The 19,215-nt window shown below is 28.4% G+C and overlaps 3 protein-coding genes and 1 non-coding gene across 4 annotated transcripts; all 4 read left to right on the top strand.

Moving 5' to 3' along the window:
• Positions 1–539: 539 nt before the first annotated feature.
• On the top strand, positions 540–1,326 carry LOC136074475 (uncharacterized). The gene is made up of 3 exons (XM_065786798.1): positions 540–726; positions 775–1,049; positions 1,093–1,326. The coding sequence occupies exons 1-3, from the start codon at positions 540–542 to the stop codon at positions 1,324–1,326; spliced, it is 696 nt and encodes a 231-aa protein (XP_065642870.1).
• A 203-nt stretch (positions 1,327–1,529) lies between these two features.
• Positions 1,530–2,006, top strand: LOC136074476 (uncharacterized). The gene has a single exon (XM_065786799.1). It carries the CDS (start codon positions 1,530–1,532, stop codon positions 2,004–2,006), a length of 477 nt encoding a protein of 158 aa, XP_065642871.1.
• Positions 2,007–12,232: 10,226 nt separating this feature from the next.
• On the top strand, positions 12,233–13,998 carry LOC100211183 (serine/threonine-protein kinase ULK3). Its single transcript, XM_065788435.1, has one exon. It carries the CDS (start codon positions 12,315–12,317, stop codon positions 13,725–13,727), a length of 1,413 nt encoding a protein of 470 aa, XP_065644507.1. The 5' UTR covers positions 12,233–12,314; the 3' UTR covers positions 13,728–13,998.
• Positions 13,999–18,778: 4,780 nt separating this feature from the next.
• Positions 18,779–18,852, top strand: trnan-guu (transfer RNA asparagine (anticodon GUU)). The gene has a single exon. It is a non-coding gene; the product is annotated as a tRNA-Asn (tRNA).
• The last annotated feature ends 363 nt before the right edge of the window (positions 18,853–19,215 follow it).

Below are 19,215 nucleotides of genomic sequence, written 5' to 3' on the forward strand. Positions count from 1 at the left end.
ACAGAAAGCAAAAAGAAAAACGAAGAGAAGAGGATGAGCAAATGTCTGAATCTTTAAGCAGTTTTTTTAATAACACCAAAAGCAAGCCAACAACAACTATGAGAGATCCTTGTGATGTTAGTGTTTGTGATGAAATCCATAAAATTCAAGATGTAGCAACAAGTTCAAACTTGGAAGTGAAAAATTAGCTGAAAGGTGTAAAATCTAAATTGGGAGATGAAGCAAGTTTATCTACGACTTCGCAAATTGCATTGCCAGAAGAAGAACAGAGTTTTCAAACTTTACCAACTACAAACCTGACAGATCCTGCCAATTGGCCTGATCGAATTCCAGATGATCTTTGAGTGACTCTTGTTAAAAATGGTCCATCAACACCTAATCCATCTTTTCTATTTCCTGTCAATGCCAACAACAGAAGATTTAATCCTTCATGCATGGAAAAAGTACTTAAGAATGGTGAAGTTGTTGAAAGATCCTGGCTTATATACCCTAAAAGAAAAGATGTTTTGTTTTGTTTCTCATGTAAGTTGTTTGGTGACATGGACATACATTTGAAGACAATCGGTTTTGGAGACTGGAAAAATTTGCACAGACAGCTGAAGGAACATGAAACTTCTAAAAATCACATCTGTTCATTAAGCAAATGGATGGAATTAGCAAACCGACTAGATACCAACAAAACAATTGATGCATCACAACAACGACTTCTCAGTGCAGAAATACAGCGTTGGTAGTTAGTTCTGGAAAGATTGTTTGCAATAGTGACATTTTTAGGAGAACAATGTCTTGCCTTTTGTGGAAATTCTGATGTTTTACATGAGAAAAGTAATGGAAACTTCCTAAAACTAGTTGAACTGCTCGCACAGTTTGATGCAGTTATGGCAGATCATGTTCACCAAATAAAGAATGAGAAGATTAACACCCATTACTTGGGGAAAAATATACAAAATGAACTCATTCAAATAATTGAAAAACGAATTCGTGAAGAATTTTTTTCAAAATTGAAAATGGCAAAATATTTTCCCATTATAGTGAATTGTACCCAAGATGTGAGTAAAGTAGAACATATGTCAATTATTACGTTTTGCTAAGATGGAAAATGCTGAAGTTAAAGTCTGTGAACATTTCATCGGTTTCATACCTGTAGAGCAGACAACTGGTACAGCACTCACAGATGTTATTCTACAAATGCTGACTCAAACTGGGATTCCAACAAAGTGCGAATATGAGAGGACATCAGTCAGGAGGGCAGAAAAGAATATTGGAAAAGAACAGCAGAGCCTTCTTTGTACCATGTCATTCTCATTCATTAAATTTGGTCGTTAATGATGCTGCAAAATCATCTAGAGAGGCTGTGGCTTATTTTGGAATGGTGCAAGCCATTTATAACTTTCTTAGTGGATTATCTTGTAGATGGACAGTTTTGAAAATCATTTTGGAAAAAAAATCTTTCCAAAACCTTTGAGAGCAAAACAAGATTGGAAAGCAGGATTGAAGCTGTGCGACCTTTTTGATACTGTGCTGAAGAAATGTTTTATGCTCTTTTTGAAATCAGTCAGGACATTTCTTATGATCCATCTTCACGTCATGAAGCAGAGGTATTAGCTCAAAAGATGAAAAACTTTAAATTTTGTTGCTGTACTGTGATATGGCTCAATACTTTGAACCAAGTAAACTTAGCAAGCAAAGTTATTCAGAATATTGAAAATGACATTTCTGAAGCCAAACAAACTTTGAACAAAACTGTTAACTTCTTAAAGTTATATCGCTCAGATGAAGTTTTTGAAAAAGGTATTTCTGATGCAGAATTTATTGCAGCTGAATTAGATTTGGAGCCATCATTTTCATTTGAAGTTTCTATTAGACCAAGGTTTAAAAAACAAATGCTTTCTTATGAAACTCGAGATGATCCCATTTTAAGTCCAAAAGATAGACTTAAAATAGAATGTTTTAATTACATTTTGGATAGTGCTATAAATTCGATTAAGAAAGATTTAACCAGTTAAATCAACACTGTGATGCTTTTCAATTCCTGTACGATATTGCAAATATTAAAAAAGATTTTTCAAAGGAAAGTCTTAGAGAAAAATGTTTAAATCTTCAAAAAATATTAAGCACAGATACTTTTGCAGATATTGATGGCATGGAATTATTAGATGAATTGCTTACATTGTCTGAATTAATTGAACCAAAAACGTCACCATTAAAAGTACTAGAGTTTATTTTAAGAAACAATAATTTCACTCCAAATGTTTCTATTGCTTTACGAATTCTGTTAACACAGCCAGTATCAGTAGCATCTGGAAAGCGTATTTTTTTCAAAACTGAAATTAGTTAAAGATTACTTAATATCTACTATGTTACAGAATTGTTTGACAGGTCTTTCTTTAATTTCCATAGAAAGTGATATGGCGAAAAAATTAGATTTTACTGAATAATTGAAAGCTTTTGTATCTGAAAGAAGTAGGAAAGTAAACTTCTTTCACTAAGTCATTTATATATATACATATATATATATATATATATATATATATATATATATATATATATATATATATATATATATATATATATATATATATATATATATATATATATATACATATATATATATATATACATATATATATATATATATATATATATATATACATATATATATATATACATATATATATACACATATATATATATATATATATATATATATATATATATATATATATATATATATATATATATATATATATATATTTGGAATTACCCTACCTACGTTGGGCAATTCCGAACACATCGGGGGGCAATCACAAATACTGTTTTGTAATAGCGAACAAAATGCTAATAACTTAAATAAGTCTAAAAATTATATTATGCAACAACAACGAAAAAAGGAGTGACTTTATTTCCATAGAAGCTACAACAGAGTGTTCAGAAAAAGCTAAATTCAAATTATAATAAACAACATCCGCAGCTTCATTACACTACTGCACGTCTGGAACTGAGCATAGGATCCCTTCTCAGTAGGTAAAAAGAAATTGTCGAATTTATTTTTCTAGGATGCTGTTTTGACCATGTTCGGAGTTATCCAGCGTTCGCCATTACCCCACTCTCCCCTAGTCAATTAAACTGTGTATTTAGATATATTAGTTTTAGGCTTTGTGAAAATACGTATAGATGAATTTGTTACATCAAACCAGTTGTAATTTACTAGTAGAAGTCATGATGCAATGAACTTTTATAAGAAAGAATTCATAAGAATTTTGTGAACTTTTTGTAATTAGTTCTTTAGTTAAAAACAGATCGGGTAGTATTGGAATAAGACTTTCTTTTTTCAATTTTTAATGAAATAGATAATTTTTTGTTTTCCCTACATTGAATGAGAGTTTATTTGCCTTAAATTAATAATTGACTTTTTTTGATTAAAAATTTAGGTCAAAATAAAGTCGATTGATGTCCAGGGACGCCGGAAGCTTTTATGACTCCCGGGACATAGCAGCAATTAGGCGCCGCTAAAAATATGCATAATCTTAAATTAAAAGCTATTACAGTTATACAAGTTAATATCAACTAATCTCCTATTTTTAATAATAATACTTTTTATCTAAATTGTATGATTAGTCGTTTAACAAAAAAATCTGTTTCATCGCCAAGACAAGTCATCTGCTCATCATATGTTAATATGTTGCTTGAGGTTAAACCTTGGGCTTGAAAGCAGTAGTAGTTTTCCGTGATCTCTTTGCCATTAGTTTTGTAGCGGCAATCTGAGCTGAACGTCGTGTATCCAAAAAGCTTGTAAAGTATGATCTTCCATCTAGCGGGACTTCATCTAAAAATAAAATGATCTTTGATTTTTGTTTTTAATCAAAGAATAATCAAACTTATACATAAAACTTTTAATATTGATAAAAGAAAGCAACACTACGCTTTCAAGCGCTGACAACTGAGATGGCTACAGCCAAATTAGTATTATAAAAATACTTTTATAAGCGTTTACTGTAGGTACATTAACTATATTCTGCACCTCTAATTTGATGAGAAAGCATAAAAAAAAAAAAGATGTAGTTGTGGAATTAATTGAACGATATTGAAAAATATTGCGCTTTGTTGGACAAGAGCCATTTCTGGTTTAATAAAAGGATGAACAAGATTGCGCACAAAAATCTAGATGTGGTTTAATGTACACCTGGTACATTTTTTTCCATAGCTGAAAAGCTCTGACATTATTATTTCTTTTAGAGAAAACCAAGCATTTAGTTGCCAACCCGACCATCAATGTCAGCCATGGTATTATTAATTAATTTTTCGGTTTCCACTAAAATTTGTTTCATTACTCTGTAGTGTTTAGTTTTTTCAAAAATAATAAGGCATTCAATGGAATCCAGAAGCGCACTGAGGGTTGGGGATCCGGGTCAGTTTTACCCCGGGTATCACGTTTATGAGGCCTCATCAGGTGACAAAAAAAAAACTTTCAGTATGCCAAATAAAAAATTGAAAACATCCAATAAAGAAATAAAAATTGTTTACTTTGTTACCTTCCATCCATCAGATTACAGAGAGATTTCTACTGACAAATTATAGGTCATTAGATCTTCTGAATAGCATATATGAGAAGGGGTTTGAGGGAAATTTCCTCCAGATATGCATCTATCTTTGTATCTTTTTTACTTTGTCAGTATCTGTGGCTGAAGACGAGAAATCTTTTAGCAAGTTAGCTTTTGTCAAGAACTCTCTAAGAGCTACCATGAGACAGGATTGTCTCAACGACTGTGTTATCCTTCCAATTAAAACAGATCTTGCAAAAAAAATTTATTACGATATTGTAACTTCCAACTTTGCTGCTAGAAAAGCTCATGAAGTCTTGGTTTAACGTCAGAAAAACTTGAAAACCAAATCCAAAAATGTTATTTTTTTTCTTTGTTGTGTTTAATTGTTTGATTCGTGAACTGTCTTAAATACAGAATTTTTACAATATTTTGTGAATACTAGAAATAATAGCTTTATATTTCTTATTATTTTTATTTTGGTAGTGGTTAGGGGGGGGGGGCATCTCGTAAATTTTTTTTAATATACTCTGGACTTCATGAAACCTCTGTGCACCTCTGATGGTATCATACACTTTTGATAAATAAATTAATAATCTAGGAGCAAAGTTATTATTTTCAAAACTATTTTTAATTTGATCATATTTCAATTATTGTTTCTTCGGTTGAATAGTTTTTGCAAAAAATAATTTGTAAAAAAATTGTTTTCAGTAAAATGGTTATAGATTTTATTATATATATTATATACGCTTAAAGATTTTTGAGAATACAGAAAGTATTTGTAGATCTATAGTTAGTTAGATTTAACCATGGAGCCATGGAACCATGGAAATATTATATTTCTTAAACCTCCATGATTTAACTAATAATTATTTTAGTAAATAAAACATTCCTTTTTTGTTTTAAGGTAAATCACTTTATTTATTGAAAGCTTTATTTGGAATCAAATGTCTAAGAATATAATTTCAATAACTAGATAACTAAATACGTCATCAAAACCAGATGATTCATTCCATATTTAAAGGGTTGTTGCATACTCTTCAAGAGTAAAATCAAAATCGTGCAGTATAGCATGATTTAAAGATTTATAATATGTTTAAAAAGAAAGAAAGAAATCAAGATCTGCATTAATATCCTTAAAAAGATCCTTGCTATGATATGATATGAGTTAACTAATTTCAAAGGGAGTTAACATATTTCAAAATAAATTAACTCCCCGGTTAATTTTTACGCAACAGGAGTTGATTTATTATTGGAGTTATAATTCACGGCACTTTTTTTTTTTTTTTTTGTTCTTTATTACATGAAAATTTTTATGCAAATATATACAGTTAAAAAGTTTACAATTAAAGATTACGTTAAAATAATGATAGAAATTAAATAAAAATAAAGAGCGCGGGAACTCAAAGAAGACTTAGAGGACTGTCATGACAACCGCTAAAGTTTGACGCGTCAATAAAAGTTGATGTAAACTCATACAATGTGACTATCGCATAATTTTTTGGTAATAAGAATACTATTTGAAGTTTTTCTTAAATTAACTTGAAATATGGTAGGCTTTACTATGATCATAATTCTTTGAATTTTTTTTATTTTTTTATTTTATTTTTTTTTGCATATTCTTTTCAGTATAGCACAATTTTCTTGACGAATTATCATTTCACTTCAAAATTATTATTTCCTTCAACCGTTGTAAAACACCTCTGCAAATTCATTATTGAATAGATTAAGCCTATCTTCTTTTTTTTTTTATTTTTTATTTTTTTTAAGTATATCATAATTATCTTTGTCGAATATTGTTTAGTATATCACGATTGTCTTGTTGAATTTTTTATTACAAGATTTTTTTTGTAATATGATGAATATTTTCCACTTGGTGATTTGTAAAAGTTCTTCTTTGACCCACGTGCAGCAACTTTGAACAATTTCAGCCGTTTTAGGCAAGTAAGTTAGTTTTGAAGGTCATACTAGTCACTTACGCGTATGTACATACATAACATCATATGTGCATTTAGAACATTTGTATGAGCACAAGTAAACACATAGATATATACAAATAAAACACATAGATACATATTACATACATACATACATACATACATACATACATACATACATACATACATACATACATACATACATACATACATACATACATACATACATACATACATACATACATACATACATACATACATACATACATACATACATACATACATACATACATACATACATACATACATACATACATACATACATACATACATACACACACTCATACATACATATACACATACATACATACATACATACATACATACATACATACATACATACATACATACATACATACATACATACATACATACATACATACATACATACATACATACATACATACATACATACATACATACATACATACATACATACATACATACATACATACATACATACATACATACATACATACATACATACATACATACATATATACATACATACATACATACATATACGCATAGACATACTTACGTACACACACACATATATACATATACACTTATATACACACACAGGTGCATACACTCATACATATATACACATACATACATACATACATACATACATACATACATACATACATACATACATACATACATACATACATACATACATACATACATACATACATACATACATACATACATACATACATACATACATACATACATACATACATATATACATACATACATACATACATATACGCATAGACATACTTACGTACACACACACATATATACATATACACTTATATACACACACAGGTGCATACACTCATACATATATACACATAAATATACACTCATACTCAATATATTTTACAAAGTATATTTCACTAAACTGTATATAAAATTATTCAAGAAAAAATTTACAGAATTAATACATAAGAACACAGTATATGTTTACAATATATAATAAATTTAACAATAAAGTAATTTTCTGGAAAACACAAAATAAGAAAACTTAAAATCAAAATTTAAAAAAATCATAGACATTTCATGAATTGAAAATATAATATTTTTTAGTTTTAGTTTAAAGGAGGGGTAACTACGTTTTTTAAAAATATCAAAATTTTTTGAAATTATTTTATTCCACAGAAAAGCTCCACGAAACGAGATGCAAAACTTTCCAAATTTGTATAGTAAGAAGGTTGTCGAACAGTTTTATTATTTCTTAAGATATATTTGTTCTTTTCTTTCAAAGTAAATAAATTTTGAAAGGGTTTAGAAGATAAAATGTTTTTACATTTATACATAAAACAAAGAACATTGAAAATATTCAGCTCGTATATACTAAAAACATTCATATCAATTAGGAGAGGCTTGGCATGAGTAAAACGATCCCTAAAATTGATAAGGCGTGCAACATGTTTTTGTTGACGATATAGAGGTTCAAGTTTACTTTTATTTGTACTACCCCACGCAATTTGCATAGTTTAGGAGGCAATGGATAAATGACTGATATAGTTGAGTTAAGGTGTGCTTATTTAGGATATTTCTTGTTTTATATAATATTCCAATACTTTTGGATAGTTTATTGCCAAAATTTTTTATGTATTTTTTCCATGAGTGATTTTCATCAATATAAACGCCTAAAAATTTGGTAAAGCTTACTTGTTTTATTAGAGTATTGTCAATAAAAAGAAAAAGCATGTCATTTGGCAGTAAGTGTTTTTTAAAATGAGGAAGGAAGAAAGTCCATTTGGTTTTACCAATATTGAGAGATAATTTATTTGTCTTAAACCAATCAGAGATTTTATTAGTTCATTGTTCGTGTTTTCAAATAGATAATTTATGTTGTTGTGAGATAAAACAGATTAGCGTCATCTGCGACGACACTAATCTGTTTGTAACTTAAGTTTGAGGCTTTATAGAGATAATTTATGTAAATAAGAAATATTTAGGGTCCTAATATTGATCCCTGAGGTACTCCACATGTTATATCAAGCAAATTTCTAAGCCAATTTTAATCAACCTAGACATATTGCTTGCGATTACTTAGATAGTTTGTAATCCAATTTAGAACATTACCAGTTATTCCATAATATTGTAACTTTTTTTATAAGAATTCCATAATCTATGGTATCAAATGCCTTTGCTAAATCTATGAAAACTCCCAAAGTATATTGGGAATTTTCAAATGATTCAGTTATACTTCTTAAAAATTTGATAACTGCATGTTCCGTAGAATTATCTTTTTAAAAACCATATTCGTTAATATATATGAGATTATTATCGAATAGGTGATTCTATTATAAAAAATTCTTTCTAAAACTTTTGAGAAAATGGAAAAAATGGATATAGGACGGTAATTGCTAATATTAGTTTAATCTCCGCCTTTAAATATTGTTTAAACCTTTGTTTAAACCTTAAATATTGTTTAAACCTTAAAGCTATTTTTAATTGATTAGGAAAAATTCCTTGTCTGATGAAATATGAAAATATCCTAAAAAGAATATTTTTTAAGACATCATATGAATTAATAGCAATGTTTCCATTGATATCATCATGGCCAACGGCTTTGTTAGGTTTAATCATTTAAAAGCACATTCAAATTCATCAATAGTTAGCTCAAAGGTTTTTTTTTTTTTTTTTTTTTTTTTTGCCATATAAATTTATTAAAGTCGTAAAGCATAATATAAATACAAGTAGCAGGGGCAAGAAGAAGACATAATTGGTCTTATCACCAAGCCCCTTAGTCTATACCGTAAATATAAGACAACAAAAATTAAAGAACGTAATACTATATAATATAAAACGTTTTTCTAGACTTAATAGAATAAAAATCATCGGTTCTAAAGTCCTACTTTAACTTTTTGTTTTTGTGTTGGTTAAGAAAAATTTAAAAAAAAAGAAAAAAAAATTTGTACAAAGAAACTGTATTACTAAAAAGCAAGCAAGCAAATACGCATAATCCTGAAGCTTTCCTTTTACACCAGCATATACCTTTAAATATGTGAATAATTCTTATAAACCATAATTTTATATATATATATATATATATATATATATATATATATATTTTTAAACCTCATTAAAACTTCAAAAAAAGCTGAGCGCTACGTCGATCATCTGTAGTTTTTGCTTTAATTTATTCTTAAACTCATTTAGCATAGAAATTGTTTTAAGTTCATTAGTTAATATTTTATTCCATAATTTCAGCCCTCTAGTAGAAATTGAAAATTCGGTCGCCGCAAAATAACTTTTGGGTTGAATATAACTGTTATTTGAAAATCTGGTGAGATATCTAGGTTAAGGTTAAGTTAAGGTGTGATGTTAAGGTGAGTTGGTGAGGTGTGATGTTAAGGAAGTTAAGGTGTGATGTTAGGTGGAAAGAAAGATATTTTTCAAAAGTATTAGTTTGTTGAATTTTTTTGGCTAGGTTTTGGCCAATAGATACAAAATATTTATTTAGTTCAGCAGCTATCTTTTCTTGATTAATCAAAAACTCTTCGTTTATTTTAATTGTTTTGGGCAAAGATATTTTTGTTTTGTTACTGTCTGTAAATTCTCGAATGATTTCCCAAGTGCGCTTAGAATTTAGTTTATATTTTTCTAGCAAATTAGTAGAGTATTTATATTAAGGATTTTTTCTTTGTCGCTCAAAGATTTTAGCGTAATTTATATAAATAGCTTTACTCTCTACTGATTTTAATTTTAAATATTTAATATATAGTTTTTGTTTAATTTTTGAAGATTTTCTTAGTTCCTTGGTAATACACGGTGATTTTTTAATTTAAGATTTAGTACTTAGTAAAATACGAAAGTGAGACTGTGCCTCGTAGGTCAGAAGGCCAACTTTGAGACAAAAATAATAACTAATTTAATATTAGTACTACATTCACTATATTTGGAAAGAGTACCAATATAAGGTTTAAGCTTCTTATGAAGGCGTTATTTTTAATTTAGTTGCTATGGTTACCTTATTTTTATATTGCAACAACCTACTTTTTGTAGTTGCAGATTTGTTATGTGTGCTACATACATTAAATTTGACACAAGCACCAGTGTAAGGTCTGCGCCTCTTATAAGGGTGTTATTTTTTATTTGTTTGCTATGAATACCTTTTTTTTGCATAGCAGCAACCTACTTTTTGCAAATATGTTATATGTACTGATAATTAAAACATTGATAATTAAAACAAGAAACCAAAATTTAGCCTGTAAAAATCCTTAAAAACAACAACTAAATACTGCTGTTTAAGAGTTGCAGAACACCTTTTAACAAAATCTTCTTCTTAGTACTAAATATTGTTGCGAAGAAACGACTGGATCATTAGAACAAAATAATCGCTTCAATAAATCTTTATTACATTTGATAGGGTCGCACTTGCGTGCAAAATGCGAACGATACTTTTTAAAACCTTTATTCCGGGCCTCTGTAGCTTCTTTACGTAATAGCCCTTTAAGATTACCACCACATAGAGACCAGTACTGCGACGAGTCAGTTACATCTGATAATGCAGTATGAGATTTACCATCAACCATAGTAATTTCAATTATATGATCAACAACAATAGACTCAGGGGTGGATCCAGCATTTTTTGGTTTTAAAGATAACTTCCTGACATGGAGTGAATTCTAAGCATTTATATGTTTATAATAATGCCAAATAAGGATGCTTCGCAAAAAATTACGATAATTGGAGTCTGGGAACAAAAACGGCCTACAATTATCGCCCTTGCCCCAAAGGTGAGAACAACAAGTAAAGACATATTATTGGATCTAATGCAGTTTTATATGTCATCGTACTTCGTTTTTATATCATTACTTATTTATAAAACTAGAAAAGTTAACCTATATTATATATATATATATATATATATATATATATATATATATATATATATATATATATACATATATATATATATATATATATATATATATATATATATATATATATATATATATATATATATATATATATATTTATATATATATATATATATATATATATATATATATATATATATTTATATATATATATATATATATATATATATATATATATATATATATATATATATATATATACATATATATATATATATATATATATATATATATTAGGATTTCAAAACAAGTGTTCATTCTGTTTTATTGACAGACGTTGCAGTATAAAATTATGTGTAATATTTTAGCTACATAGTCTACATCTGCAAATACCTGCAACCAAAACTGTTTTTAACTCATTTAATATATTTTGAAATATTTTTGTATTTTGTACCATATTTGCGTCGCCTGAAAAAAAAAGTCTGCAATTTCTAAGATATTTTAGGACTTTCAGATTCTGGTGGGGGAGGATGCGTACTCCTTCCCCGAACCCCCTCCCCCTGGATCCGTCACTGCAACACATAAAAAAATAATATTTTTAAAACTATTTTAGAAAGGTTTGACCGCCTGAAATATTGTTCAGGGTGACAAATTAAAATTTAAAAGTTTTAGGTAAGATGCTTTTTTTGATTAACAATCCTTATATTTTTATATAAATCAATATGTTACGCTTATTGGATAGTAATTTTTTATACAAAAATTGAATAAAAATAATATTGAACTTTGCACACCGTGGCCGATTGTGCGGTGAATTAAATTGACGATAATTTACGACACCGTCACGACATCGTCTCACATTTTGTATTATGTGCTGTAAATAGCAGTTCTCCATACATAATTTTAATTTGTATATTCTTCAAAACAACAAAATGGCTGGCCATGCTGAACATGTTAGAAACGCAGAGGTAGCAAAATTTTCTTACGTTCCACCATTAATGAAAAATTTTGTTTTGACAGAGAAATTAGGACAAGGTTCTTATGCAACGGTTTACAAAGCTTTTAGAAAAGGAAATTTACGCGATGTTGTTGCTATTAAATGTATTAAAAAAAGTTCTCTCAGTAAAAAATCAACTGAAAATTTAGTTCGAGAAATCGAAATACTTAAAAGTCTAAATCATGAACATATTGTAAAATTGAAAGATTTTGAATGGGATAATGAACATATATTTTTGATTCTTGAATATTGCAGTGGTGGTGATTTATCATCGTATATCAAGACATATAAACGATTACCTGAACATACCACTCGGAAGTTTTTACGACAATTAGCTTTAGCTTTACGTTACATAAGAGAAAAAAATATATCTCATATGGATTTAAAACCTCATAACTTGTTTATTGAATCAAAGAATAATTTTAGTTTAAAAGTTGGTGATTTTGGGTTTGCTCAATATTTGCTTGGAAAAGAGGGACATGACAACCTTCGTGGCTCACCACTTTATATGGCAGTAGAAATGTTCTGCTCTGACTATTATGACGCTTCTGTTGACCTATGGTCCACTGGAGTAATTCTTCATGAAGCTTTATTTGGTTATGCTCCATTTGCTTCAAAAACATTTGATGAGTTAGAAATGAAAATAAAGTCAAAAGAACCAATTACCCTGCCTAAACATCCAATAATATCTTCCAAGTGTAAAGATTTGATAGAAAAACTTTTACAAAGGGACCCCAAAAAAAGGATTACATTTGAAGAATTTTTTTCTCACCCTTTTGTGGATTTAAACACTGCACCATCTCAAGAAAGTTTTGTAAAAGCAGTAAAAATTGTTACTGAAGCTGTTAAACTAGATAGCGAAAAAGATTATAAAAATGCTTTAAAATTATATTGTTCAGCTTTAGAACACTTTTTGCCAGCAATTGATTATGAGAGAGATACTGAAAAAAAGTTAGTCATTAGAGAAAAAGTATTGCAGTACATCGAAAGAGCTGAGCAATTAAAATTGACAGTAAAAGAAATGGAAAAAAAAAAAATTCAACAAACTCAAAATTTAAATTCTTTTTTTAAAAACAGTTCTGATTTTTCTAACATACAGATTTATGAAGATAAAGGAGACTATTTTGAGAATAACGGAGAATATGAACAAGCCTTAGAGGAATACAATAAAGGTATTGAAATATGTATGTCTTTATTGTCAGATTCAACAAATACTAATGATTATCGACATTTAATAAAAGAAAAAGCTGAAAAAATGATTGAACGTGCTGAAGAAATAAATCGCTATATTGATTTAGCAAATAAAGAAAAAGATTTAAAACAAAATAATCTATGTTGTATACAATAATTACAGCATATGGAGTATAATCTAGCAGTTTTGTGTTATTATTTATATTTTACACATTTTTGATATAAATATTTTTGATATTTTATGTACTCAAAAATGTAATATATATATATATATATATATATATATATATATATATATATATATATATATATGTATTTTTTTAATACGGTTTTTGCTATTTAAAATAGTATATTGTACATACAACTGAGGATTTAAGCAGGCAATATCTACATATGAAAAACCTGTTTAATAGAAAATGTTTTTTAAATGCCAGTTTTGATTCATTTTTTCAGGCAATGAGGAAAAATACTATGTACAGCAGCAATTTGGGTATTTTAGTATAACATCGTTAATGTTTCACACTTAGCTAAAAAATAAAATTTTTAAAATGCTGATTTAAATCCATGCAGTTTTTCAAAATTTTAACTCTGTATTTCATCAATAAAGACTTATCAGAAGGAGTCTTTATTGATAAAATAGTGTTAAATGAAAAATTTTTCTCAAGTGATTTTCTACTAATTTATTATTGCTCTGTTCTTGTAGGAACATTGAGCACTCTATGGATATAGAAATTTTTAACATTTATGGATATAAATTTTTATAAATGACACATCCTTATATATATATATATATATATATATATATATATATATATATATATATATATATATATATATATATATATATATATATATATATATATATATATATAAATATATATATATTAGGGTGTAAAAAAATTTATATCCATAAAAGTTATAATTAAAAAAAGTTAGGGTTTTATTTATAAATAAAGAAATTAATTTAAATTTTTTTGCATTTTAACGCTTTGTATTTTAACGCTTGCTACATTTTTTCAAGTTTTAGTTTTACTGTTTATGACTAATATAGAAACTGCTAAATGCGCACCCTAAAGTCCCTAAAACTCAGTTGCTTTTAAATTGAAAGAAAACTGTCGTTTTATAAACTAATCGTTGAAAACTGTTGTTTTATAAACGTTTTATAAAGTAATAAACTTCTCCGAATTTCAAGGAAAACCTAAACACATTTTGAAATTTATACTCACTCATAATTTTGACTGTATCAGAATCATATTTAATAATTAAATATATCTAAATAGAAAAATTTCTCAACAAAGATATAACAAAAGCTAGTTTATAGAAATAATAAAGTATTTGAGTAAATATGAAATACTTATTAAATACTATTCTTAATTAAATTTTATACTAAGTATATAATTATACTTTAAATATTCAAACAACAAAAAGTCATTTTAAAAGACAACTATAAAAAATCATTTTAACTATAGTTTAGAAGTCCAATCATGTCTTTTTTGCTCCTATTAGCAGACATCAACTCACTGCTAATGAATAGAGCTCTAATGTAAGATTCCCTTCTTTCTGCTCTGTACATGTCCTGCAGCTTCTGTAACTATTTGGGCACACCTCTCAACTGATTGCGTATGAGAACTCCATTGGGGAACAACCATGGAGCTATTAATAAAATCTTTAATAGCAGCAGATGTAAAATTGCATATCAAAGGTGGCTCTGTAACATTATTGATCCAGTCAATGAGGCTGTAAAGATTCTCAGCATCAATGTTAATATCTTTGATTCCTATAGCTATAATCATCAACATTAGTTTGCTTGTATTCATTCCCATGGAGTCTAAGAATATTCTCCACAGTTTGAGCTCTATCTTCTTTGTTCTCACTGCATATAATTGCTTGCAAAATAGTTTCTAAATGTGCATAGCAAGCAGATCTTTTCACTATGGGAATTACAATATCAAGAACTGGTTTCTTCTGGTTTTTAAGGAGTTTTAATTGGTATAAAATAAATCTAGGACCCTTAATCCAACATGTTTTGGCTTTTATGGTGAACCAGTTTGAAATATAAACTCCTATTATAAATAAAACAATCCAAGTAAGATTTTGAAGGTTGACTCCAGGTAGCCCATGCAGAGAAAACCATATTCTGCAAAATCTTAGTGCTGTTGTGAGCCATCTGCTATGGTAAACAGGTTCTATATCTGGCATTACTAACTGCTTAGGTAAATGACCATGTTGCATTGGTTATTTGGTAAGTATAGCTTTGATCAGTACTCAAACTTTTGGTACTTCTGGGGAATTAACAGGTAACGGAGGTCCAATATCAATTGTTGTAAAATTAGGATTGATTTCAAGATCTGTGGCTCTATTTAACATTTTTTCAAGTGGTCCAGACCACTCATTTTGACATTTTGTTGGGTCATCTAAGTTTATAAATAAGTGTCTTAACTCTACCTCATTAGTGTAAAGATCACAAACATTCTACTCAAATCTCCTTCTTAATTTTCTTTCCACTCATTGCATCACACCGTCTTCATACCCAAGATTTACATTTATGCTATCTCTGTTGTTTTACGTAAGAGTCGTATCGTAAAATAAGTTCAATTTATTATAGTTAATAAGTATATACAAATATACAATAAACACACAGAAGATCGTAGATCACAGCTAGTAGTAGAAGAGTTGCTAAAGTCCGTTGTTGTTTAATAGGTTACTCAAAGAGAGCGAGGCTTTGATAAGCACGCTATTTATACATATTCCCAAGACATTAGTTGTTTTATATAAGCAGCTAATCCAAACGATTTCATTTTATGACAATTTGATTAGCGCAACATTCCCGCCACCAACAGTAGTGACAAATAGCTGAATGTTATTTTCATTCACAAACGCAGTTTCAATAACATCAAATTTATTTTCTTTAATTAAACACAATTTATTAACTGGACGATTCGAATACATAGTTTTTCCAGCGGAGACACATCCAACATTTGCGACATCCACTTGTCCGTCCATTGACGGTAAAAGTTTTTCAATAATGCCTAATTTCCATAATCCTCGAACCAAATTCGAATCTTGGATTATTACTACATCGCCTTTATTTATAATATTTTTACTTCCGCTTTAATTATAACTTCATGAAATTCGCGGAGCTCTGTTAAATATTCACTGCGCCACCTTTTCTAAAATGTTCTAAAATAGAGTTTTTATATACAACGCGCTTTTTTATGTCCATATACATATATATATATACATATATATATATATATATATATATATATATATATATATATATATATATATATATATATATATATATATATATATATATATATATATATATATATATATATATATACATATATATATAACTGTTTTTTATTAATTATGTTTCTGAGCTTATTCTTTTGACAAATATGAGATGATTAGGAAATAACGGTTCGTATCCCGGTTCTTCATACGAAAACGTTAACAGACGGTTATTCGTAGCGGCTTCGATTTCTGCAAGAATTGAGAGCACTTCTTCGTACGATAATCTTGCAGTTTTCAATATTTTTCTGAGAATTCTCTTGACTTAACGTACCATACGTTTAAAGAATCCTCCTCACCACGGAGCGGCTGCAACATTGAAGTGCCATAAAATGCCTTTTGAGGATGCAAATGTTCTGTTTCATCGGCTGTAAAACACGATCCATTAACGCTAATAATTTCGTAGGGTGCGCCAAATTTGCTAATGAATCTTCGCAACCCTCGAATACAGTCAAAGCTGAACAATCAGGAATTAAATCTAAATGTATAAAACGTGTACTAGCACTAGAAGCTAGAAGTATCCAACAATTGAATATTTCTCCTTCAGAATATATATTTTTCACAAATAATGGTCCACAATAATCAATTCCTGTGTACTTAAAAACATAATCATTGCTTACTCTACTTAAAGGTAACGGAGGAACATCAGGCACATCGACACAAAAAACATTTTTTAATTAATTTTTAAATTAAATTTCTAACTTTTGGAATCCAAAATTCCATTCTTAATTGATTTAGCGCTTCTTTTATGTGCTTTTGTTGTGCTTAACACTTTCATGACAATGTAAAATAATTAATTCAGTAAAAAGACTTTCTTTTTGAAGATTAATAACTGCTTATTGGAAAATCTAATTTTTAATATATTCGAATCGTTGTATAAACAAAAACCTGAGTTTTTTTCGAAGTTATGGTCATTAGATTGGTAAAAAAAAATTTAGTCAGTTATCTTTCAGATTAATCATTTAAATGATTTGAATTTTGTTATATAACTAGTTTACAATCGGAAATAATTAATTTTGAAATTATTTTATTTCTGAGAATAAAAATATTACGCTTTGAAAATATTACGGTTCTGAAAGTAGTTTCGTTCCATAAAAGTTATATTTGTTGTCTAGGATTTAAATGTTATCTCAAAAGAAATATTTCTCAGATTGGCAAGTTATTAAAACACTCTGGTTAGCTCAAAAGAGAAAACTTAAAAATAAAATAATATGATAAATGTTATGATTAAAGCCTTGGCTAGGCTACCCCATACACCCCAAATGGAGGGATATATATAAACCAAAAAAAGGGTTAATACTAAAAACTTTTTTATTTTGAAGATTCTATTTTCTTAATTTAACTAAAAGTTTCTTAAGAGTTTCTTAAGTTTGTTAATATGTTACACGTATTTCGTTTAAATGAGCAACTAAATACTCGTTTAAACCGTTGTCGACAGTGCTTTTTTTTTTAAATCCGTGCTATGCTGATGTGATATATAGGTGAAAAGTTAGGAAATACTCCTCAAACTCTTGTTCAAATAAGTTCCTTATTGAAAAGTAACTTAATACCAAAAGTTCTTAAGTTTTTGGGGGGTTTTAGTACTAGTTTCTTATAAAGAAGTTTCTCATTTTAAAAAAACCGTGTATTTTAAATTTAAAACCAGGACTGAAAGCAATGTATAATATGGATGATTAAACACCAAACTAGCTTCAACAACAAGGTTGAAAAAAATTAGTTTATATTAAAAAATGATTTATGAAGTTCAAATACCAATATACTGTTTTTAAAATTTTCAAGTGCAATTACTTTCAATTTTTTTGGTTTAGTGTCTTTTATTAACAACTTGCGTCAAATTATCTCATTTCAAAATAATTGTTGTATAACACTAAGTTATAGATATAGATATACAACTTAGTTTATAAACCTTCAGCTTCCGTGGCGCAATTGGTTAGCGCGTTCGGCTGTTAACCGAAAGGTTGGTGGTTCAAGCCCACCCGGGAGCGTTCTTTTGCACAATTTTTTTTCTTAAAATTTAAAAGTGAAAAAAAACATGTGCAGATAATTTCTGATAAGTTGAAAACCAGTTAAGTCGAACTTGAGTTATCTCAAGCTATTTTCCAGAGTTCTTTGAAAGCAAGAACAATGAGTGTTCTTAAGTAGGTACGTGCGTATCCGATGAGTTACGGCACCGGTGTCACGTTAAATAAGTAGATCATCGTTAAATAAGTAGACAAAATGATATTCTGCGCATGCGTTAGTTCACGGATACTTACTTAACGTATTAAGTCGCGTTAAATAAGTAGACCGTTAAATAAGTAGACAAATTGAACAGTCAAGGCATTTTTTGTTAACCCAGACAAACAAAT

Source organism: Hydra vulgaris, chromosome 01 (assembly GCF_038396675.1).
Source record: "Hydra vulgaris chromosome 01, alternate assembly HydraT2T_AEP".
Taxonomy (NCBI): Eukaryota; Metazoa; Cnidaria; class Hydrozoa; order Anthoathecata; family Hydridae; genus Hydra; species Hydra vulgaris.

Bases quoted from the DNA above. Each gene is read 5' to 3' on its own strand.
- LOC136074475 (XM_065786798.1), top strand. From the start codon at position 540: ATGGACATACATTTGAAGACAATCGGTTTTGGAGACTGGAAAAATTTG. The intron at 727-774 runs GTTGGTAGTTAG...TGACATTTTTAG, and splicing joins TCTCAGTGCAGAAATACAGC to GAGAACAATGTCTTGCCTTT. The intron at 1,050-1,092 runs GTGAGTAAAGTA...CGTTTTGCTAAG, and splicing joins TAGTGAATTGTACCCAAGAT to ATGGAAAATGCTGAAGTTAA.
- LOC136074476 (XM_065786799.1), top strand. From the start codon at position 1,530: ATGTTTTATGCTCTTTTTGAAATCAGTCAGGACATTTCTTATGATCCA.
- LOC100211183 (XM_065788435.1), top strand. From the start codon at position 12,315: ATGGCTGGCCATGCTGAACATGTTAGAAACGCAGAGGTAGCAAAATTT.